Source organism: Gossypium arboreum, chromosome 4 (genome assembly GCF_025698485.1).
Source record: "Gossypium arboreum isolate Shixiya-1 chromosome 4, ASM2569848v2, whole genome shotgun sequence".
Taxonomy (NCBI): Eukaryota; Viridiplantae; Streptophyta; class Magnoliopsida; order Malvales; family Malvaceae; genus Gossypium; species Gossypium arboreum.
This window is the reverse complement of record NC_069073.1, coordinates 114,603,983-114,630,117: the sequence shown is the minus strand read 5'-3', so window position 1 is coordinate 114,630,117 and position 26,135 is coordinate 114,603,983. Positions and strand designations below refer to the sequence as shown.

General features: G+C 33.4%; 1 protein-coding gene and 1 long non-coding RNA gene across 3 annotated transcripts; one reads left to right on the top strand and one right to left on the bottom strand.

Moving 5' to 3' along the window:
* The first annotated feature begins 11,976 nt into the window (after positions 1-11,976).
* Positions 11,977-12,831, top strand: LOC128291689 (uncharacterized). The gene is made up of 2 exons (XR_008281509.1): positions 11,977-12,235; positions 12,490-12,831. It is a non-coding gene; the product is annotated as an uncharacterized LOC128291689 (long non-coding RNA).
* Positions 12,832-18,584: 5,753 nt separating this feature from the next.
* On the bottom strand, positions 18,585-25,559 carry LOC108460587 (wax ester synthase/diacylglycerol acyltransferase 4-like). 2 transcript variants are annotated; one of them, XM_017760131.2, is made up of 5 exons: positions 25,196-25,559; positions 24,526-25,110; positions 23,438-23,791; positions 18,939-19,076; positions 18,585-18,831 (listed from the first exon to the last, which is right to left on the bottom strand). In XM_017760131.2, exons 1-5 carry the CDS (start codon positions 25,424-25,426, stop codon positions 18,685-18,687), a joined length of 1,455 nt encoding a protein of 484 aa, XP_017615620.1. In that variant the 5' UTR covers positions 25,427-25,559; the 3' UTR covers positions 18,585-18,684. The 2 variants fall into 2 exon arrangements, with proteins under 2 accessions (XP_017615620.1, XP_052882479.1); XM_053026519.1 differs by having other exon boundaries at positions 18,695-18,831; positions 18,939-19,006.
* Positions 25,560-26,135: the final 576 nt, after the last annotated feature.

Genomic DNA, 26,135 nt, shown 5'->3' with positions numbered 1-26,135 from the left:
TCTTTGGGCAATCTTTAACAAAGTGATCGGTAGCTCCACAACGGAAACAACCTCCAATCAACTTTCTACATTCCTCTTTGTGTCGGTTTCCACAATGCTCACATATTGGAATTTCAGTATTCTGAACTGGACTTCGGATACTGCCAGTAGACACAGTAGTCTGTCTTTTCCGAACTCGATCACTTCTTTCTGATCGAGAACTAAATCTCCAATTACCTCGTGATTTCTTTGACCGCTTAGGCTGCGGACTTGAACTAACCATTCCGGGACATTTTTCAGTCGAACGAGCAACTTCAGACTTTTTATCCCTTCTGAGAATTTGTTCAATCATCTTAGCTCTTTCCATTAAATATGCAAACTCAGTGATTCTAAGAGGCATCAACTATAGTCTAAATTCATCACGTAATCCTCTTAAAAATCTTTTACATCGGTCGGCTTCAGTCGGTACAAACTCAGTGGCATATCTACTCAATCTCAAAAATTCTCGTTCATAATCCACTATAAGCATCTCACCTTGTTTCAGTGTTAAGAACTCTTGTCTTTTGTCCTCTATGTACATTTCTCACAAATACTTATTTTGAAACTCTTTTTGAAAGAAGTCCCAACTTATCTGTTCCTCAAGTACATTCTCAATCACCGATTCCCACCATACTAAAGCTTCCTCTTGCAGAATGAGACAACACACACTAACCTTTCTTGTGGTGTACATTCAAGTTGCTTCGAACTCTCTTTGTAGTCTTTAACCGCCAAAGAAGAGTCAAATCAATTCCCTTTGCACCCAAAAATTTCAGAGCTCCATATTTTCTCAATTCTTTAATTGGAGCTCTTGGGTAGTAGGGATAGAGGATGTAGCAAGCATAGTTCCTACCACTTTTTGAAGGGCATCGGCGATTATTCTAAAGACTTCAGTATTATCACTTCCAACATTCGGTTGATTTCCTACTGGATTCACACTTGGAGTTGCAAACTCCGATTCATTCATATTATACGGTTCATCATCTTCACTATACATCTCTTGATCAGTATCCTCAATGCTTTTATCAGACATTCTTAATGCTATAAAACAAAAATATTCAACAAACATATCAGCATCCAATCCCAACTCAAATTTGACTCAGTAATGGCATGTACCTCTAGATTCACATTGACATTTGATTTAGTCCTAGAACTGACTAAACCTAATTAGCTCTGATACCAATCAATATTGTAACGTCCCCCTACCCGAGACCGTTGTCGGAGTCAAGCAGGAGACATTACAAAACTTATCTTAGCACTTAAACAGTTTTCGTAGTAAACTATCCATCTGTGTCACGGTTGCTAAAAAAATCATATCTCGCGTTACGAAACTCAAAATCCAATTCCGTAAATTTTTCCTGAAACTAGACTCATATATCTACTTACTAATTTTTTTCTAGAATTTTTGGTTAGGCCAATTAGTACAGTTTATTAGAAAAAGTCTCCCATTTTTCAGGGTTCGGCTACTCTGACCCTTGTGCACTACGAATCAAATGTCTTCCTGTAAAGAAATCTAATGACTATTCCATTTGTTTCAATTAAAAATAGACTCAATAAGGAATCCATACATATAAATTTTGAGTCCTAATTCTTAATACACAATTTATGGTGAATTTATAAAGTCAAAACAGGGAATCCAGAAATTGCTCTAACCCTGTTTCACCAAAACGTAAATATCTCATAAAATAAAACTCTTTTACCTATTTTGTTTCTTCCATATAAAAATAGATTCATTAATCTTCAATTACATATTTTATTCATCATCTAATTCACTTTATACTATTTTTGGTATATTTTCAAAGTTGGACTACTGTTACTGTCCAAATCTGTTTTAGTATAAAATATTGATAACTAAGTTTATAACATCTTCATTTCTTCTCTCTACAATATTTACCAACACTTCCTCTTATTACTCTTCACTAACATATCAAAACATACCATACTTAAAGTTTTGGTAACATTTACAAAACATACCAAAATATCACTTAACAACTTAGATACTTTCAAAATGACCAAAAGACATCCTAGGTACAATGCCATTTTTCAAAAAGATAGAAACTTCACCAATTTGAGTTCGAGGATCGGCTTGTATGCTGAGTCCTTATACTTTCGTACCTAGCCTACGCACGGAAACAAACCGTACGCTGAGAATACTCTCAGTGGTATTTCTATAAACAATAGCTTAATCAACTTTAAAACATGGCAATTCAAACACATTATTGCTATTATTCAATATCAATCAGTACTTTAATAATCTTTACTTTATTTACCATTATTAACATAACTCGGACACTAACGGATACACGGATCCAACCCACACTCATAAGCACATAGTGCTTCATCGGAACAAATCCGGAACTTTAACATTATAGTACACAAAGTACTTCATCGGAATAAATCAGGAACTTTAACAGTAGTCGACACATAGTGTCTCATCGACTCAATGTCGGAATATCCCAATACTTCCAATTCCTATGACATGTCAACTATATCCGACTAGCCCTATTAATCGTTAATATGGTATTCAAAATCTCATTCATTTCAATATGGTAAAAATACTTACCTCATTCACATTTTCATACAATATAAATATCAAATATAGTAATAACAATTAAGCTCGGTTTATAGAAATACAAACCACTACTTATCGAATTTAATCGATATCTTCGTTCACTTTCTCTTTTCCCTTCTTTGATGACGTATCCGGTGTTACGTTTGCTACTAACAATCATACAATTAAAAATCATCAATATACTAATTCATAAAACACATTTTCACTTTCTATCAAACTTTTACAAAAATTCCAATTTCGTCCTTTTTCCATTACTAATCTTTTTTCTTTAACTTAAGCTTCATATTCTCTTTTAATCAACTCATTAACAATTTCTACCTCATAAAATTCATTATAAAACATAAATTTTGAGCTCTATTCAACTTAATCCCTATTTAAACCTAACTTAGAATTCTTTTAATATATCACTCAATTTTCACTTCTAACTTCAATGTCTATCAATTTAACCCATAAAACCTCAATTTATTCAACTAAATCAATATCTAAAAATTTTCTATTTTTCTTCATTTTAACCTCATACATGTAGAACTTTGAATTAGGCATCCATAAACATAAAAATTATAAGAAAATAAGCTAAAACATCTTACCAATCAAGCTTTAGGGCCTTAATCCTCAAATTTCCCTTTTCTATTTCTTTCTTTCTTTCTTTCTTTCTTTCTTTCTCACGTTTGCTCTCTGTAACTCTTTCTATCTTTCTTTCTTTTTTTTTAACTTACTTGCTCTCTGTAACTCTTTCTATCTTTCTTTCTTTTTTTAACTTACTTATAAATCTATATTCAATATAATAATATTAATAATATAATATTATTCTAATAAAATAACTTAATCTATAAGAAAAACTACTTTAACACATTTAATATCTTTACCAACTATTACACATGTTATATCATACATTCACACACATGGCACTTAGGGTCTAATTGCTAGATTAGTCTCTTTACTAATCTTTAATCTATAATTAAACTTTTATACCGTATGCAATTTAGTCCTTTAAACTAAATTTAAGCTACTTCACTTAATTAAACACTAAATAACCATTCAACTATAATTCATAAATATTTCTAATAAATATTCATGAAATAATTTCACGGAAACAGTACTCAAGACTCAATTTTCGATACCGTAACTTTCGGTTCATTACACACTGCATCTTCAGGGAGATAAGATTTGTATCTTCAATCTGCTCCACTGCATTACAACTTTAGAGGTATAGGACTTGTCACTTCAATCTACTCCACTGCAACTTCAAGGAGATAAGATTAGTAACTTCAATCTGTTCTATTGCAACTTCAGGAAGATCAGATTTGTAGCTTCAATCTGCTCTACTACAACTTCAGAGAGATAAGATTTTCCATCTTCGATCTACTCTACCGCAACTTCATGGAGATAAGATTTATAACTTTAATATGCTCTACTGCAACTTTAAAGAGATAAGATTTTCTATCTTCGATTTACTCTACTGCAACTTCAAGGAGATAAAACTTGTAACTTCAACCTGTTCCACTGCAACTTTAGGGAGATAAGGTTTATAACTTTAATCTGCTCTATTGCAACTTTCAAGAGATAAGATTTGTTATCTTCAATCTACTCCACTGCAACTTCAGGGTGATAAGACTTGTAACTTCAACCTGCTCCACTGCAACTTTAGGGAGATAAGGTTTACAGCTTTAATCTGCCCTACTGCAACTTCAAAGAGATAAGATTTGCTATCTTCAATCTGCTCCACTATAACTTCAGGGATATAAGACTTGTAACTTCAACCTACTCCACTGTAACTTTGGAGAGATAAGGTTTATAGTTTTAATCTGCTCTACTGCAACTTCAGAGAGATAAGATTTGTTATCTTCAATCTGCTCCACTGCAACTTTAATGAGATAAGATTTGTGTCTTTAATCTGCTCCACTACAACTTCAGGAGATGAGATTCGCAACGATGACTTCAATTCTTCCCACTGTAACTTCAGGGGTATAGGATTTATGGTTTCACTGATCAGTTACATCGTTCTCTGAGGAACATGACCTGTAGAATCCATTTTATGGACCTATATTTATGCCAAGCGATTAGGATGTTATGATCAGAATGAATCAAATGCTCTTAACTAGATGTGTATGAATGATGTTTTTGAATGCACAATGTCATTTTTCGAAAATGATCCCCTTTTATTGCTTAGGTTAACATTGCTCGTTGTTTATCAAGGTTCTATCACTGACGTATTAGCCTGCTTTCTTGTTCAGCTGGTATCTTTGACAGAAAACTCGAAAAAAAAATCACAATTTAGACTATTCTTTCCCAAATATTTCCAACTGTTAAATTTGGTCAATTCTGACCAGTGGTCCTATTTCAGGTCCTTGTACTATTTAGAAAACTTTTCAGAGCAATATGCAGAACTCCTTTTACTTGAATATTATCAGTCCATTAATAATTATTTCAATAAAAAAAATACTTGAAAAATATTATCACAATGGACAAAAAGAAATTTTATTGGGAGTAAGACTTGAAATGAATGGATTAATCAAAGATAGCAAACACTGCTAAAATACAAGATGAGTAAAATGAAAATATGTGCCCCAAACATCGCAGTATGATCTTCTCTGCACAAACTTTTTGAGGACCATTTTGAGCTTGATATATATTTAGGAGATCTAGAGTACTTTGTTGATGCCTCAAGATGTAAAGTTTCTCGTCATTGTTGCTTCTGTGGGGAAACGACTATTTCATGCCCATTCTTTGGTCAAAATTTGAGCCGCCCTTTTCAGGTTTTGAACTCAGAATTCCTTTGGTCTCAATACGCCCTTTGTGGGTTTTCACCTTAGCCACTCATTTTTTTTAGTTGAAATACCACTTGATTGAATCTAAATTCACAGGGTTGAGCAAATCTCTGCCATCCATCTAGGTTAAAATTAATGCTCCTCCAAAAAAGACTTTTTTCACCGCATAAGGTCCTTCCCAGTTTGGCATCTACTTTTCTCTGAAGTCCTTTTGTATAGGAAGGATCTTTTTTAATACTAGGTCCCCCTCATGGAATTCTTTAGGATGAACCATTTTGTTGTAAGCTTACATCATTCGTTTTTGTTATATCTGACCATGACGGATGGCTTTCAACCTTTTCTCTTCAATCAAGTTTAGTTGATCATATCGGGATTGAATCTACTCTGTTTCATCCAACTTCAATTATGCCAAAACTCGGAGAGAAGGAATCTAAATTTCAATGGGTAAAATTACCTCCATTCCATAAACCAAAGAGAAAGGAGTTGCTCCGATGGAGGTCTTGACAGAGGTTCGATAAGCATATAGAGCAAATGGTAACTTTTCATGCCAATATTTATAAGTCTTAGTCATTTTCCCCATGATCTTCTTGATATTCTTATTGTTTGCCTCCACCGCACCATTCATTTTTGGGCGATATGGTAATGAGTTGTGGTGTTTGATCTTGAATTGACTGTAGACTTCTGATATCGTGCTATTGTTCAAATTCAGTGCATTTTCAGATATAATCCTTTCTGGTATACCATACAGACATATGATCTCTTTCTTCAAGAATTTTTTGACTCTCGACTTAGCGTCATTTTGTCATTCTCAGTTGCTTGGTTAGGGTATTCACGATTCTTCACATATCATAGTATATCGTGGTACCAAGGGTGATCATCCTTTTCTTCTTCTTCTTCGATGTTGTAACAATGAGCTGGAGTCTTGTAAATACTCATCTGGATAGATTTTACATCCTCTTATTTGTTCACTTTAACAATGGAAGCTAAGGTAGCTAGGGCATCAGCCATTTGATTTTCATCTCATGGGAGATAGCAGAAGGTGATGTCATCAAGCTCTTCAATTAGCTCCAGAACTAGCCTTTGATAATTGATCAATTTGGGGTCTTTCGTCTCCCATTCACCTTTGAGTTGATAGATCACTAATACGGAATCTCTATATATCTCTAGCACTTTGATCTTACGTTCTATGATTACACGGATGCCCATGATGCATGCTTCGTATTATGTAATATTATTCGTTCAATCAAAATCTAATTTACTAGTAAAGGGATAATGATCTGCGTTTGGGGATACTAGGACTATCCTGATTCCGTTACCCACAGCCTTTGTGGCTCCGTCAAAGTTTAGCTTCTAAGGATGACCTTCTTGAGAGTCTTCTTCAGTGGTTGCAACATACATTAGATCTTCATTTGGGATATCAAAGTTCAGAGGCTCGTAATCTTCTAGAGCTCTACTAGCTAGAAAGTCCGCTATTGCACTCCCTTTTATAACCTTCTGATTCACATAAATTATATCAAATTCGGAAAGTAGAATTTATAACCAAGCCATCCTTCCATTCAAAGCAGTCGACTCCATCATGTACTTTAGAGGGCCCAGTTTTGAAACGAGCCAAGTTGTGTGGTATAATATGTACTGTCTCAATCTTTGGGTTGTCCAAATTAAGGCGCAACATAATTTCTCGATTGAAAAATATCTTGTCTCATATTCAATGAATTTCTTATTAAGATAGTATATTGCTTTTTTTTCTTCCTGACTCATCATGTTGACCAAGCACGCATCCTATGAAATTCCCGAATATTGCCAAGTACAATATCAGCGGCTTATCTAGACTAGGTGGCATCAGCACAATGGCACTAGATAAGTAATGTTTGATCTTGTCAAAAGTTTTCTGGCACTCTTCATCTCATACACCTAGATTGTGTTTCTTAAGGAGATGAAATATGAGGTCACATTTCTCTGTTAGTTGTGAAATGAATCGAGAGATATAATTTAGTCTCCCTAAGAAACCTCGAACTTCTTTTTGAGTACGTGGCAGAGGCAGTTCCTGTATAGCTTTAACTTTATCTGGGTCGATCTCGATCCCCTTTTCACTGACTACAAATCCTAACAATTTTCCCAACCTAGTCCCGAAGGTACATTTTGCTGGATTGAGCTTCAGCTGGAATTTTCTCAATCTCAAGGACAATTTCCTCAAGACTTGTACAAGCTCCTTCTCTGTTTGGGACTTTGTGATCATATCATCGACATAAATTTTGATTTCTTTATATATCATGTCATGAAACAAGGTTACCATGGCTCTTTGGTACGTTGCTCCCGCGCTTTTAGTCCAAATGCCATAACTTTACAGCAAAATGTTCCCCATATGGTTATGAATGTCATCTTTTCCATATCTTCAAGATGCATCTTAATTTGGTTGTATCCAGAAAAACCATCCATGAAGAAGAACAGTGAGTAACCTATGTGTTGTCCACTAAGGTGTCGATATGAGGCAATGGAAAATTATCTTTCAGGCTACCTTTATTCAAATCCTTGTAGTCTATGCACATTCGTACTTTCCCTTTTTTTAGGAACAGAGACGATATTGGCTACCTATTCTGAGTATTTAACCACTTGTAAGAAACCAGCATTGAATTGTATCTTGACTTCTTCTTTTATTTTCAGCAAAATGTCAGGCCTCATCCTTCAGAGCTTTTGTTGAACTGGCCTACACTCTTCCTTTATGGGAAGCTGATGTACCACAATACCGGTACTTAACCCGGGCATTTCTTGATATGACCATGTGAAGACGTCTTTGAATTCTTGGGGTAACTCAATAAGGTCTCGCTTTGTCTCTACGGTAATGCAAGCTCCAATCATCACCTTTTTTTTCTCTCCTAAGCTCACAATTTCCACTAACTCTTTGTGAGGTAGGATTTGTTTCTCATCTTGCTCTACCATCCTCAACAAATCAGGAGTTAGGTTACAATCTTGATCACCTTTAAAGTCCTAAGGTTCCTCTAAACACATATCTTGCTTAAAAAAATATTCTGAATCAGTAGCGGCGTTGCTCATATCATTGATATTTGGAGACTTGTTATAGGAACGAAGGAAGACCTACAGAACAAATGAATCTAAGAATAACTATCTGTGTGGTATACGTATAAATGAAATGGAAAGAATGAAAGGATGTTTGTCAAAACGAGAAATGAAGATGCATTTTATTGAAATAAAAAATAGTAGACATGTGCCTTTTTCACAAAAAGATTCCTATTGCTCCCAAGCTTAGAGCAATATGTGTGTTCTGAATATTACTCTTAAATGGTCCTAAAAACTATAGGAATCTCCTCTACAGTCCAGTTGTTCAAAATACTTCTGGGGATGTAGGAACAAATTCCTAATAGTTTTTTTTTTAGTTCCTTCTTCAAAGGTACAAACATATTTCCCTTTCGAACCTTCGATATCTTCAAAGAATTCCAACTCTTTATCATCCATCAGGCTCTGTACTAGAGTTCTAAACTTGACGCACTTTTGGAATTTATGAAATTTATTGCATGCAATGAAATGTAATGTTAATGAATAGAAAAGATGCATGCAAAAAGGCGTTGATTCTAGTTCAATTTCATTAGAACAACTTTACTAGAAAACAAGTTTCTTTACATAAAGCGGATACATATACAGCCTCGCTTTCACACTCAAAACCTTAAATTTTTCAAAAAAAGCTAATTCTCAGGCCCAATCCAACTCCGGTTCATATTTTAGGCTTTGAATAGCTGGGGTCTGCAAGCAGCCAATCACTTCTCATACTCGAACCAAAGCTTCACTCATAACATGGCCCATATCTCTGACCTACCCCTCTCACAGACTGTCACATTTCTCTTATTTCCTTTTCTTGGACCATATTCGCGCAGCCGTGTTGTTTTTCACTTTATTAAGAAACCCATTTTCCATGATTCTCTATTTAGCAACTAAACATGAATCAATACCTTTTTTATGATGAAAATGCCATGCAGTCATAGTCAAAACAAAACAAAACAAGTTAGTACATTTCATACAAATCTAGAATTCAAAGCAAGGAAGAGATAATAAATAGAATACCTATTCGAGTAACCACTAGGGGTTTGGTGTAGTTTTATCCAGGGTAGGCTCTTAAGGCTCATTATATGCAGTTCGGTTCTAAAGTAAGGGTACTTGAACCAATAGATTCCTTAACCCTCACCCATTATAGGCTCATACGGACTGAGTTCGGTTCAGGAGAATACATTTCCCTATGGCTATATGGAGATGAAATTGTCACGAAGACATAGGTACGGATGTATCCCGAAAGCGATCCGCGATCCTATACGGAGGTGAAGACCTCATGAAGGAATAGTTTCTCACCCCACTTAAGAAGGGCAAAATCGAACGGTTATGCAAATGCAATATGCGAAAATATACCGAGAGACTTGAACCAATAAATCAAATATATCATTATGTAACATTGCAAAAATGAAGGATGAAATGAAATGAAGGGATCGTAAATTTAAATCAAATAATCAATTTTCGACAAAAAGACCAAAAGTAATCAACTCACGGTTTGACTCTCTTATTTTGTCCCCAGTAGAGTTGCCAAGTTGTCGAAACTATTTTTTTAAATCGATTTTTTATTTAAAAAATGAAAAAAAAGGGGAGTCGCCACCAATCTTTTTTATGAGGCATGATCGGATCACTTTTGAATTTGATCGTTGTCGAAACCATTTTTTTTTAAATCGACTTATATTTTGAAAATGAAAATGGGAGTCGCTACCAATCTTTTTTTTATGAGGTGTGATCGGATCACCTCGTAATTTGATCGTTTTAGTAAAGGGTTTGATTTATTAAGAGAATGTTTTTTGGTTTACAAAAATCCAGAAAATGGGTTCGGGAGTTGGTTACGCACGAGGAAGGATTAGCACCCTCGTTATGCCAAAAATTGATTATTCGATGTCTTTGGTGTCGAAATTTTGGAAATAAAATACGATCCTTTATTAAGACGCTATCTAACTAAAATAATTTTCATGAAAAAGGTTTATTTCAAGTTACTCGAGAAGGAAGGATCAGATTCTGTAAGTTAGGATATAATGCCTTAAATCCCCGAAAACGAGAATAAACGCTAAAAATTTTATTTATTTTAAAATATATTTAATTATCTCGGTTTTAGAAAGAAGACATATTCCGTAAGTTAGGAACACGACTTTTCTATTTCCAAAAAAATAATGAATGTCGTTTCGATTTAAATATTTTCTTTTTATTCATCGTGCAATAAAAGAAAATGAGGCTTAAAGTGATACACATTTAATTTATTCGGGTTTAGTATGAAAACAAAAAATATGTTTAAATATAGCGTATGACGTAATGGTAATGAAGTAATGTGAAGTAATCAGTATAAGGCAGGTCATTTATATTAGAACGATAAATAACAAGTAAATGGACAAACACTATGGCAATAATAATGTGAATATAGAAATAATAAGAAAATCAATTTATGACATCACAATATAATAAATAAAGTAACTTAAATAAAAAATGAAAATGAAAAGTGCTTAATGAATATAAGTGGTATCCAATTTTAAACATTTCAAAAAAGAATAATAAATTAATGAATAGATAAAACAAATAACATTAAATTGAAGTATTTTAAAAAGGTAAAAGAATAAATAAAATGATAAATTGACAAAAACAAATATAAATAATATCAAATTCAAATGTTTTAAAAGGTAAAAGAATAAATAAGTGAATAAATAGACAAAACAAATATGAACAATATTAAATTCAAGCATTTACAAAGTAAAAGAATAATAAATAAATAAGTAAATAGATAAAATAAATATACATAATATTAAATAAATATTTTAAAAGTGAAATAAAGATAAATAAATAAATAAATAAGTAAATTGATAAAAAATGTAAATAATATTACATTTAAATGTTTAAAAGATAAAAGAATAATGAACAAAAATAAATAACTATAATAGATGTAAATAATATTAAATTTGGGTATTTTAAAAAATAAAGAATAATAAATATATAAAACAAATATAAATAATATTAACTTTCTATAGACTGGCGCCTTCTATTTGCAGTAGCCGTCCATACTAAATAATAAATATATAAAACAAATATAAATAATATTAACTTTACGTATTTAAAAAGTGAAGAATAATAAATAAATTAATATATAAATAATGAAATTAATCGAACAAAGGACTGAATTGAAATCAAAACAAGATTAAAGACATAGATCATAATAAATAAAAATCAAATTAGGACTGAAATTGAACACGTGAAAAAGAGGAGAGACTAACTGGAAAATTATTCCTTGTCCCCAAAACGACATCATTCCCCAAGGGACTAAGATGAAATAAAATAAGATTATAAGGGTAAAATTAAAAAAAAAAAGAAGTAGGACTAAATTGAAAAATGCTTAAAAAGCAGAAGGATCGAATGCGCAAATATCTCCCTTTTAAAAAAACACGCGGATCCTAAAACGATCGGGTTGGATCTCTGGTCAGCCCCAAAACGATGTCGTTTTGGGGCATTTCAGACCACTCCAAAATGGTGCCATTTTGGCACCCTATTTAAGTAAAAAAAGGGCTTCAAAAATTCATTTTTAAACTTTTTTTAAAAAATGAAAACCCTTTTATTTTTTCTCTGAAATTTCTTTGGGGCTTGCCATCACAACCGCCACTGCTCCGTTGCAGCCACCGGTCACCAGAGACAGAGACCTCTGCCTCCAGTGGCTGGCAATAGGCAAAATTTTCCAAGGAGTCCCTTTTTTTTCTCATAAAACTCCGATATGGAGTTGGAATCGTCGAAAGCCTCACCGAAAATCTCCAAAAGGGAAAAGAATCTTTCAGCTTTTACCCTTCCAACGACGGCGCAATAGGTAAAAGCTTCTCTTTTTTTATTTTCTATTTATTTCGAAAATTAAAAAATAAATAAATAAATAAAATCATATCTTGTATTTGATTTTTTATTGCTCTTTTTTGTTTTTTTTATTTGTTTTCAAAAAAAATCAATCCCCCCTTTACAATCGGTTTTTCTTAGGCTCTTATAGCTGATTTTATGTTGTTCTTTTTGCTATTCATTTCTACTATTTCTTGCTTGGCTGTCTCTCGTCCTTTTTCACTCTTTTTGCAGGCATCAACATGCGGTCAATGTTGGGGAGAGAAGGGCGCCCTTGCCATTTTGGTGAAATGGCAACAGGGGTGTCAAACCTCGGGACGAGGTGTCTCGGGCGACGCGCCTTCACGTGGAGGGCAGCGGCGCTGGAGGCTAGGTTTTTTTTTTATTTTACTGAAACTTAGTTTAGGTTGTGGGCCATTTGGGCTTTAGGGATGTTTAATTTCGGGTCATTTGGGCTTGCAAATGTAATTAGACTTTGAGACTTTTTATTTTTATTTATTTTTGGTTGCTGTTTAGGGCTCAGGCAAAATTGGGCTTCTATATCGTCTTAATAAAAGGTTTGATTTACTAAAACAATGATTTTTGGTATTCAAAATCCAAGAGATGGGTTTGGGGGTTGATTACGCACGAGGAAGGATTAGCACCCTCGTGACACCCAAAATTGGTACCTAGTTGATTACTTGATGTCTTAGTGTTGAGAATTGAAAATTTGAAGGGAGTTTAAAACACGATCCCTTTTTGCATAATGTTATTAAGATATGATTCAACTAAATTAAATTAAATGGAAAAATGTCTTATTTCAAGTTAATCGAGAAGAAAGACCATGCCCCGTGAGTTAGGACACGATACATTAGATTCTCGAAAACCAATATAATCGTCATTTGATCGCTATCTAAATCTTGTTTTTTGTTATTTTGAATGGGATATTTGACTATTTCGGTTTTAGGAAGATACCATACTCCGTAAGTTAGGAGCATAACTCCTCAAATTCCAAAAATACCGAATATTGCCTCGATTTTGAATATTTTCTATGTGTTTGATAAAATGACAATATTTCTTAAAATGATATACACTTAATTTATTTGGGCATAGTGTAAAATGAATAAATATATTTTAACATGATGGCATAGTAATTAATGAAATAAACCAAATAGTGATGAGTAAAATAAAATGATATTAGAATAAATAAATGAAATAAAAATAACCAAAAAGTAAAATAAAAATACCATGCTAGCGAATAGTAATAATGCAACATCAATTTGTAGTAACAATGGTATAATAATAACATGCATAATAAAATATGAAAGTATAATAATAATAATAATAATAATAATAATAATAATAAAATATAAAAGTACAAAAAGAAAGGAATATAAGTAATATAAATTCTAAATATTTAAGAAGGTAAAGAAAAATAAATAAATAAATAAAAAGAAATAAAATGTACAATAAAAAGGAAATAAACCAATTTTAAATATTAAAAAAGTAAAGGAATAATAAACAAACAAACAAATAATAAATAAAAAAATATATAAAGGGTCAAAATTAAATAAATAAGGATTAAATCAAAATTAAAATGAAATTGAGAGCCTAAATTATAATAAAATAAATGCATAAATATAAGAAGGACTAAATCGAAACTTAAGTGGAATATTGGGGCCAAATCTGGATAAAATAAATATGAAAGACTAAATTGTAATGCACAAAAAAATAGAGGGACGAACGAAGCAATTATCCCAATCCTACGGACACGCGTCCCTTCTCTAGGAGATCAGCGAACCGAGGACTAAATTAAAGCACACGAAAATCATGTGGTATAATTTCTAAAAAAATAAAAAAAAAGGATTAAGACCTAATTACAAACCGCTTGAAAAGCGGAAGGACTAGGGTTACAATTATACCCTAGTCCAAAAACACGTGGATCCTGAGGCATTGGGTCAGGTAAACTGGTTAGAGACCAAAATGACGTCGTTTTGGGCGTTTGAGGCTAGTCCCGAAATGACGCTGTTTTGGGAGCCTATATAAGTGAAAATTTACCAAAAATTTTCATTTGAGACAGGTTTCAAAAAAAAAATTTCTCTTGTTTTCTTTGAAAAGGGGCTGGGTCCGGCTAGGGGATCACCTTCTATCTGCCGTGGCCACCAGTCGTCAGCGACGGCAACCATCATCTTTGGTGGTCGGATTTCACAAAAAAGTGTCCATTTTGTTTTACCTTCCTCAACCCAAATCAGAGGCCAAAATCTCAAAAAAAAAAAAAAAGCACCAAAATACAAAAAAAAAAAAGAAGCAAAGGAACCTTTCGATTCTCGGTCTCTTTGATATAACCTTTCAGTAAATCCTCGAGGATCTGACGGTCTTCCAAAACGTAGGGAGATGATGGCAGCGGCAAAAAAGCTAAAAAGTTTCCTTTTTATTTTATTACTTATTTTCGAAAATTAAAAAATAAAAATACAAAAGAACCACGCTTTTTTGTGTGTTTGTATTTGATTCCGATCTTTTTTTTTAATACAATCTATTCTCTGGCTTTTATATCCATTTTACACTTGTTTAAAATACATATATTTTTATTTTGTCACTATTCTTGGGTTTGCATCTATTGTCCCTGTCTTTTCTATTTTTTCTTTGTAGGTAGTAGTTGGTGACGGTGGCAAAAAGCATGCCCTTGCCATTTTGGTGAAACCGCGACAAAGGCCCATCAGGCCTCAGGCGACGTGCCTATTCACGTGGAGGGCAAGGACGCTGGAGGCTAGGGTTTTTTTTACTTTATTAAAACTTAGTTTAGATTGTGGGCTTGTAATTTGGGCTTAGGGTTTTTTTTAAATAGACTTGTAATTTTTATTTTTATTTGGTTTGGTTTGGGCCTGGACAAAAAATGGCCTATTACAACCTGAATAAAGAGTGGAGTCATGCAACGTAGAGGCATCGCGACATACATGGTGTGAAGCACCCAAGTCGGGATACCAGGATGTATTGCCAACTGGCATAGGGATGTAAGAGTCAGTGCCATCACAGTTGGAGCCGTATTGAGTAGCATTAATATGAGACCCAGTGAAGGTAGAAACATCAGACGCATGCAAATCAGGTATACGAAGAAGACCAATACAGGAGTCAGACCCAGTGTAAACATGAGCTCGAGGCTTAGTCTGCCAAGGAATACATGGGCCAACAACATCACTACTTGGACCTCCACGATTACGGTCATGATCAGGAGGAACACCAAGCTCTACACAATTCAATACAGACCAATTTGGCAGAGTGGGAGCATGTGGCCCAAAGGAAGGTGAGACACCCCCAAAATCTGGACTAGGGTCATGCTGCATTGGCCATGAAGCCCAACAGGCCCAATCAACCTAGAGTGACCATGAGTAATCGGCCTATGGTCATTATATTCAACAAGCCCAATCAGCCTAGAACCTATATTATGAAAGCGCATAGGTGCACGGTCAAAATAAACACCCATCAGGGGCCCCACCACACAGACCATCATCAGTTCTCTGCACTAAGGGATTATAATCCCTAATATTTCTAGATACAGACGCGTAAGGGTGGAAATTTCCTCCCGAATAATAAGGCGGTGGTTCGGCTGAATTTGTACCTTGAAGTCCACCATAAACAAGCAACGGACCATGATGATCTACTAGAGACGATGCCCGAACACCTGATGACAGTCCTTCGTAGTCACGATTGTAGTGGTAGAAACATCGTTGAGCGAGGTGCCCTAACCGTTCGCAAATCTGGCACTAAACTCTGGATCAAAACCCTCGTCCGCGGCTTCTAGATGGGGGACGAGCACCACGAATAGAGCCCCTATGAACGGCGATAGAACAGTCTCCAAGAGGTTGGCATGAAGAGGTATCTCCTGAATCAGACGCGTCTGACGATTCTCGTACTCAAGGAGCACATCAACAAGGCGTTGAAACCGCAAAGGCTAAGATGAGAGCGAAACGAGAGTAATAACAACATCAAACTCAGGAGTTAAGCCTACAAGCAGAGTCTCGACCTTCTCTTCTTCGAAGATGCGCGAACCAGAAGCCGCTATCAAGGCACTCATATTCTGGATCTTGGCCACGACCTCTTTGACCGAGAGACTGCCTTTCTTGAGAAAAAACAAATCGTAACGAATACGGGCAAGCTTTACACTGGTGAGTGGAGCAAAAAGACGAGTGGCGGTGGTCCACACATCACATGCGGATCGTGCTTCTGGAAAAGAAGATAAAATGGAGGGGTTAATCGTGGAAAGTAACCATGAAGCTAATAAGATGTCCTGTTAAACAAAGGCCGATGCATCTGGATTTGGAACGAATGACCCTTCCAGAGACTGCACAAAACGCGGTAGAATCGACAAAGTGCCATCCAAGAAACCGGTCAGCTCATAACCCTAGAAATCAACCGAATGTGTTGCTGCCACTGAAAAACGTGCCTTCATCCAACTTAATTGTCTCATAGCAAGGAAATGACTAGATGCGTCGAGTACCAGTAAACACTGGACATCCAGGATCAACGGTAGCTGAATCGGTAAAAGCGGCGGTGGTCATTGAGGTAGGTCTCTAGAACCTTTTAGGCAACTGATACCATGTTAGCACCTAAGGTGAATCACTCGACTAAAAGAACAGATAGAATGAAGGAATGAAAAATGTTGCTAATTATTGAAAGAATACATTGAGTATTTGAAAGAAATCTTTGTATTTTGACTACCTTTCACGAACATTATAGAGATAGTATTTATAGAACACTATGGTAACTGCTATGGCTAACAATCTAACTAATTGAGTAACAGACTAATAGCACAGAGGGCTAAGCTAACAGCTAGGCTAACTAACTCAATCTCTGGAATATACAATACTCTTAACATTCATTGATTGAGTCTTCACCTTTTGAAACTAAAAAGGTTGCCATTGGCAATCCTTCATAAGAACCGAAATAACAACCTGCAACAAGATATACTAGAGTTAGAAATGAAACTACAATTATTGTAAACAAGTCTTAAACTAGGGACACAAATTCTTGACACAGAACATGCAATTCCTTCTTTGTAATTTGTAATAAAATATACTAGGATTAAGCCCCGCCAGGGATTTTTAATTTGTTTCTGATAGAATTTTTATTATTGATATGAAATTTAATTTTAAATATGATTAATGTATAAAAAAAACCCCTTAAATCATTACATTGTGTTTAAATAAGTCTTTATATTTATTTTGTAGTCAAATAAGCACCTAATATTGTTGTTTTTACCAATTTGAAGCCCTTGATCAATTGAAGTAGTTTTTTTTTTATCCTTTTATATGTGTTATAATTCTATTAGTCATAAATATTTCTCTTACTAAAAACAACGATGTATGAGATTGAAATTCTTTAATATTTCAAAATAATAAAACAACATCAAATCCCTACCCTAATTATTAGAAAGAGAAAAAAGAGCATAATGGATTCCACTGATATGTTGAAGGGTAGAGTGAACTTTAATTAACAACCGGTGACAAGCATGAGGGAGTTAGGTAACCAAGATTGGCAAGTTAGATTTTTTTCATATATACAAAGAAACCTAATGGCGAAAATACCAACAGGCTTTAGCTTGCAAAGACAGAGGTTTGAGCTGAAGTTTGCAGCTCCTTAATGGCTGACGTTCATGGTGTTTTATAAAAGGAAAAAGAAAGTCAATTTCAGCTATCATTAAGGGATTTAATGAATAAAAACCATAAATTAGGGGCATGTTTGACTACAAAATGAGTACAAAAGTTTATTTAAACATGGTGTTTGAAGGCTTTTCTGCTATATTAGCTTAAATTAAATTAATAGACATGTGCAAAGTGGAGGACTAAAATGATTTCTTTTATAAAGTTGGAGAACTAAATAAATAATTATGCAAAGAACAATGGTCATTTTATTAAGCTAGCACATCTAAAGTATTCCTATGTCTTTTATTTTTTTATATGTTTGTAAATTTAATAAACCTTTTATAGATTGATATAAAAATCAATTTTTTATTAATATTTTTAGTTAAATTGAAATAATTTGAGTACATTATCTTTTACATTAATTATAGAAGAAAATTATAGTAAACTATTTAGGATCATATAGAGACCAATTTAAAATTTAATAGATAGTTTAGGTACATTTAGTGAAATAAACCCTTTTCTCTTTATTTCCTTCATAATGTAAAATTTATGTTTTTTAATTGAAATGATAGACCCCTTTTCTTTCCCATTTCTGTATATTTGACATTGGAGTTGCTTTGCATGGTGCTCTATTGTTCTTGTGAATTCATTTTCGTCCATCAAGACCAAATTGTGAAATTATTATGTACTAGTTAAATGCTATCAATGAAGTGAGGAAAAATCTAAAATAAAATAATATTAAACTTTGGGGCCAATGAGGATCATACATCCATATTCATGATGCACTGTAAACAATAGAAAAAAAAAAAGTTTAAACAGTTTCATGGGTAGCTTTGAGTATCATCTCAAAGGCATTCTTGATAGACGACTTGAACTTGGGCAAATCAATGTAGTCTTTCTCGGTTCCTACAGCAATCCTCAGCTTTCCCATGTAACTAACCATTGTTATGGTTAGACTCTGTAAATGTGCAAAATCATCCATTAAATATATATATATATATATATATATATATATATATATATTGATATATAAATAAAAAGTTTTAGCAAAATCTGTAAACAAACCTGAGGTACGCCGACCACCATAAAATACAAGCTTTTAATTGGATGATTAGCCAATGCCATTCGTTCCACTGGTCCAATCACATTTGAGATTGTCATGCTTGAGTTCTTCAATGTGCTATGGATGTATTTGGCTGTCGTCTATAATACATGTAAAATATTATTGACTGTACCCTTTCTTTTAATTTGGAACCATAACAGTACATTTGACGTATTGGTTGGGTTTAAATTATAACTATTAAGGCCAATTTAATTCAAATATTATAAATTTTGGATAAATTTTGAAAAATTCGAGTTCGGATAAGGTAGAGGTGTATTGGTAAGGAGAGGAAATATTCCAAAGAGTGAAATGAAATGTGTTGAGAGACGTTAGAAAGGGATTGGAGCAATCCGTAAGTAATGAGCGCAATGACAAGTTATGGTTAGAATGTTGATTCAAAGCTTAATAAGATGGAGAACCAAGATAAGGACAGAATTAAGATAAAAGAATTATACAAGAGTTTGAGAGTAAGCTTGCCCCAAAGCCAAAAGTTCCAAAATTCTCTCAAATGAGTTATGGGAACTTTTATTTATAGATGTAGATGATAAAATTTACAAAATTAGATATTGAATTGGAGTAAATTGAGATACGTTAGATTACAAAGATATTAACAATATATAAACAATAATTAAATTGTTGATAATGGTGAATAGTGAACAAAAGTTTGCAATGTTTATAAAAGAAAGGAAAAAACACTCAATACTATAAGGAAAAGTTAAAAAGGGGCTTATTAACTACTTCCATCTTTGATCCACCGAGCTAAGCTTTTGAGAATATTCGAAGAGTAAAGTTAACCCAAGAATCTTGCTATAATACAAAGTTATCTCAATTTCTTCTATTTTGGTGAAATGATATCTTGTGAATATACATCTTCTAGAAAACATCTTTGGAAGAATGTGTTTTTCTTAATCATTTTTTCTTTGATAAGTTGTTCTATGAACATGTTTTTTCTATGGTAGAGTTGTTCTAAACGTAGGTTGTTCCAACCAACAGTTGTTTTGAATAAGAGTTGTTCTTGGAGAAGAGTTTTTATAACTAGTGTTGTTTTGACCAAAATCAATCCCAACATGAGTTGTTCTTGAGCAAAAAGTTGTTTTTAATAAGAGTTATCTTGATCTATTTCGAACATGACTTGTTCTTGATAGATTATTCTGGACAATAGCCATTCTAAATATGACTGGTCTCAACATCAATTATTCTCAACATAGTTGTTATTAACAATAGTTGTCCTAAATATGAGTTGTCTTGAATGATGACTATTCTTTAAGAACAATCAATCATGCTTGTTTTGGACATAATTGCTCTTGTAGGAAAAAATATTCTAATCAAGAGTTGTTTCTAACAAGAGCTATTCTCAAATGACAACTACTTTGGATGACAATTGTTCTAGACTAAAGCTCTATTATGAACAAAGTTGTTTTGAACACTATTATTTTTGAACAATTGTTTTTTTGGACAAAAAATATTATAAACAATAATGGTTTATTCAAAACAAATTTTAAAATAGTAAAAAAAATTATTTTTTATGTAAGATTTGATGATAGAGGTTGGGATAGTTCACACCATGGTGGTTCACACCATGGTGGTGCCAAGAGCCACTAGTGATAGAGGGGGTTAAGTTTAGATTTGGGTAGAGTTTTGGTATAGGAAAAGAGCCCTAAGGCATTATTGGTGATAAGGGGAGCTTATAAAAGGAAGAAACTTAACGTGGGTCTCTCTAGAATAATGCCTTACTATATAGAATGGTGTGAAGGTATGAAGGGTCTATTAGGATGTGATAGATAAGACTTCCAAATTGATCTCTGGGATTTAAGGAGGTAGTAAAAATAGTTATAACTTATAGTCCCTAGTCGAAGGGAAAGTTATAAAATTACCTTCCTCAAGATAATGCTTCTTTGTGTCTCTTGTTTATGGCAATTGAAACATTTAATTGTTGTAACCTTAGAGGTGAATTTAGTGAAGTGCACTTGAAGAGGCGAATAATATGCCTTAGAGGTGAGTTTGATTTGACGAAGAAAAATAAATTGCTTGGTTTGGCAAAGCGAAATAAGATACCTATAGAGGTAAGCTTGATTTGGTGAAATGAGATGGGACGCTTGTTAATGTGAGCTTGATTTAGTGAAGCGAAATAAAACACCTATAAATTCGAGCTTGATATGGCAAAGCAAAATAAGGTGCCTTTAAGGCAAATTCTAGTGAAACAGACTTAAAGAGGCGAATTATTTGGTCATACATTATATATACAAATTTTGATGGAACCCTTACCTTGTGTTTTGAGAGCATAAGTTTGTATACAATGGGGAACTGTGCTTCACTCATTAGTTTTGAGATTTATTTTATCATATTTTTCTCTAGGGAATTAAGGGGATTGTACCTTGCCCTTTTGCATTGAGATTTTTTTCATCTCTGTATCCTTTTCTAAGGTATCATGGGGGACTGTACTTTTCACCTTGGCATCAAGATTTTTTTTCCTTCGCATCCTTGTTTAAGACATCGAGGGGGAGTGTGCTTCTCTCTTTGGATTCAAGGAAGGATGTATTCTTTACCCTTGAGATAATGTAAAAGCAATGTAAGGTGGGACTAATTCGTTGATGTCTCTAAAGTCAAAATAAGATGCCTTAGAGGTGAGCCTAAAGAGTAGGGATTTCCAATGACGTACCTTAGATCATAATATCTGATTTCCTTGTTATTTGTAAGATGTTTTGGCATGGTTTCCTCTTAATCTTTCATTTCTTTAAGTGAATCCCAATTAGCTTTGAAAACTTCATCATCTCATTGAGCATAAAATTTTTGGCATATAATAGGAATGCTAGCCACCTTTTCCCTTAAGCAATAAACATTAATAGTGGATAAGCATTAATAGATAATAATTTAAAAGTACTTGGCTATTGATGCGAGGTTGGGAAAGTGTGAGTCCATTGTTGTACAAAGGGTGCCCGTAGTGGTCGGCACTGGTGTGCTAGGGGGTCTCCCTTGGTAGGCGAGATGCCCTCTTGTTTTTTGGCATACTCTTCTACATAGCCCCCCCTTTTTTTGGCAAACTCTTCTATAGCTCTCTTTTTGACCAACTATTTTTTATACCTCTTTTTTGTCGAACTATTCTTACTAACTCCCATTTTTGCAAACTCTTCTAGCTAGCCCCTTTTTTTTTTAGTCTAACTCTTCTGGTTAACCCATTTTTGGCAAACTCTTCTAGCTAACTCCTTTTTAGAAAACTCATCAGGCTAACGCCTTTTTTTAGTTAGCTCTTCTATCTGGCTTCTTCTTTTTTGGCTAGCCTTCTCTTTTTGGTTACCTCTTCTTGCTAAATCTTTTTTTTTGTTTTTTTTGCTAACTCTTCTAGCTAGTCCATTTTTTTCTAACTCTTTCAGCTAGGTTTCATTTTTGCTAATTCATCTAGCTAGCCTCTTTTTTGTCGAACTCTTTTGGTTCACTCCTTTCATGGCTAACTATTTTGGCTATGTCTGTTCTTTGGCTAACTCTTTTTGCTAGTTACTTTTTTCATACTTTTCTAATTATCTCCTTTTTGGCAAACTCTTTTGGCTAGCTCCTTTTTGTGAACCTTTTTCCTTGCTCCCTTCTTAACCATCTCTTTTATCTAGCCCATTTTTTTGGTTAACTATTTGGTGAGCCTTTTGGCTAGCTTCTTTCTTGACTAACTCTTTCAGATAACTCTTCTTTTTTTTTTTTTTTGCTAACTTTGTGATGTTCTTTATGTTTCTTCAATTTCTTTTGGGATTTCAAAGTTTTGCATGTTGTGAATGGTTTCATTTTCTAGAGATAACTTTTTTTTTTCTAATTCCCCTAAACAACACTAATTGTTGATGCAATATTTAGCGATAGAGGTTGTAAAAGATTTACACTGTGGTGGTGTGGAGAGCCACTCATAGTATTTATAGAGATTGAATGAGCTAAGTTGAAATTTGGACAGAATATTAGTATAAAAAAAAGGATTCTTTGCTTCTATGGAAGAGGAAGAGCTAGACTAGACCAAGTTCCTCTGAAATGATATCCTAATAGGGTAATTGCTTCATTAGGATTTGATAGATGAAACTTTCAAATGAGACCCTTTTTGATCTAAGGTGGCAATGGAGTTGAGTTTAACAATATTAATATTGATAATTGTTCTTGTTAAAACCAAATATCTACAAATTATTTTGGGTTATCCAGTAAGATTGAATCGGATTTTGATTTGTATATATCATTATAGGTATCATTATTATATATAGAGAAAAAGTATTTAGTGTACTACTGATGGAGTTTTTAGATTTCATAAGGTCAAGGGTTAATAAATGTCCTATAAAAATGTAGTAAAATTTTAAAATATATATATATATATATATATATATATATATTTAGAAAAAAGATTTGTCATATTTTTAAAACAACTTGTGCAATAAAAAAAACTACACTGCCAGGATACCAAATACTATTTATATATAATAATGTTGAAATAACATACCTCGGGCCCTGTAAACTTCCTCAAACACTCTAACAGCTGACCAGTAAGAAAAACAGCTCTGGAGTTTCGCTTTCTCTGGATAAGTTTCTGAGCTTTCCAAACAAAATCAAGCGGTTTGCAAGATTCAACAGTGGTCAATTCAGGCAATGAAACATGCAAGAACCCGAACTGGTTTCCCCACGCTGACTCAGGATCGGGTTTCACCATCTCCTTCACTGATTTGTACCCTCCAATGTTCCTAGTATTGAGCAACACAAGTGCTGTTGAATTTTCACTATTCAACTTATTGCTTCCTCCTTGCATGTATAATCGAGTTCCAAAGAAAATTATCCCCGTAATTACATCATTTATTGTCTGTTAGTGACCCGAAAAATAAGTAAGTCTAAACGGAAAATATGAAATAAAACCTTACTGATAATGGAGCATAGTAAAAATATTATGACCATATACTCTTTTTTTTAGAAATATCGAAGACTTCAATGCATTTTTAAAATTTATCCAACAAAATTTCATAATTCCATTATACTCCATTCAGCACTTAAATATATATTTTTTCATTTTATCAAAATTCGCTAATTTTTTAAATAAAATAATTATTTAATAAAAATAACAATTTAAAAAAATTAATATTTATTTTATTATTTATATTTTAAGTTCGTGACTATCTTTAAAAATATATATAATGAGAAAGATATACAGAGGTGTAACATCAACAAACTTGTCTACCAGCATATTGTTTTCTCAATGAAGGAAAATAGGCGCAGAATTGCAGATTCTTAAATGCAACTTATCTAATAAGGCTAAATGTTTAGATCTTTTATATCCTCTACCATTTCACTAAAAAGATTAAAGTATTTATATTTAATTATTTATGTGAAAAATTATTAAAATTATATATAAACTTTACCTGATTTGAATTTTTGAATTAAAATTTTATTATCTAATTCATTAACAATATATTACTATTATTTATTAAAATATAAGTCTTTTCAATTAAATGCATAATTGTAAGGCAGATTGAATGAAAACAACTAATGGGTTATTTAATGTGCAAGTGACATAAATTTTAGTACCAAAAAATAGCATACCACTCCAAGCTTGGTCTTGATTTGTTTGATGTGATCAAGTGAAAATGTCATTGTTGAAACTACAATTGGCTTGAACTCTACTCCAGGACCCCCGGATCTTATCAAACTAATATCATCTTCAACATAGCTGCTTTTCAACAGGCTCCACCCAAAATCTGATACGGTGTTGAAAGCTGACCATAAGACATTAGGAATGTTCTTGAAGATGCAGTTGGTCTTGAGAGAAAGACTTGTGGTTGTGGGGGCTGAAGTAAGTGAAGGGAATGTCAATGGAACCGAAGGGTTGTCCGCTCTTTGTAGACAAGAAAGAAGAGCACCCATGAGAGAAAAGCCGTCACCCAGTGAGTGATGGAGCTTGAATATTAGATTACCAGCTGCATTGCTAGTTGGGTACTTGATGATATGAATGTTCCATAGTGGCCTGTTATGTGGGAGTTGTTCCATTGCTATTTTGGACAGATAGTTGCTTAGATGGTTGTCATAAGATGCTGGTGATAACCCTGGTGGAAAATTAGGGATGTTTACATGATCTTCTAGCTTTACTTCAACCTTTTTCCACTGCTTTACTCCATTTTCATCTTTAACCTGTCTCTCAGCATCACTTTAATAGTTAGCACCATTGAAAGATGATTGAGAAAGAGAAAATAAAGTGTAAGACATATATATATACCATGAGGGAAGAGAAGCGAGGATTAATGGGAAGGAAGACATCTTTAAGCAAAGCCAAGGCTGGGGAATCATCGATAGGGATATCGGAGTCCAAAACAGCAAGAACACAAATGGACAGCACTGAGCTGTTGAAATACTGACCAGTGGGACTAACTGGCTCTGAAGACTCACCTTCATCTACATTCAACTCTTTCACCATGTTTCTATTTTGAGCTTCACTTCCAATGTTCATTATGATTCTCGATTCTAATATCTAACTTGAGTTGATGAGGGTCTTAGGGTTTGGGTTGCCCTATTTATGTAGTACATTTATTGTAGATCCCAATTATCATGAGACTGAAGCATGTGAGATAGGTATAAAATGTTGGGTTGTTCAATAATTTCCTTCTCAGCTTTTATTATTACTTGTGGTAGGTGTTCATCATCAATTGTCAATTCTATGTGTTCATCCATATAGGGGACCTAAATTTATTGATGCAACAACATTGACATAAAGAGGCTAATCAGCTCGTCTACCGAACTTAGAATTATTATTATTTGTTAATGTGGTATTGGGTCAATTCTTAAATGATTTTTATGGGTTTTTAGCATTTAAGTTTAAGATTTATTGTGCATAATTATATCTATAGGTGTCAAAATCTTAACATGTGTTTAGATTTTAGTTTAGTTTGTTGACTTTAGTCTGAATTGTATCAATTTTAATTTATTTATATTATAATGATTTGATTTGATTTTATAATTACTTTGATAATTCATTTGTAATAATTTGATACTTATAGTTTCCTTTTAAATATCTATTTTATTTTTATTTTAAATTTTTTATTTTTAGAATTTTCACAATTAAACAACAAAAATAAAACCCAATAATAATTGAATTACCATTAAAATTTTAATCAGCACGTTTTTGTTCATAGTAACTATTAGAATATTATTACCAAAGG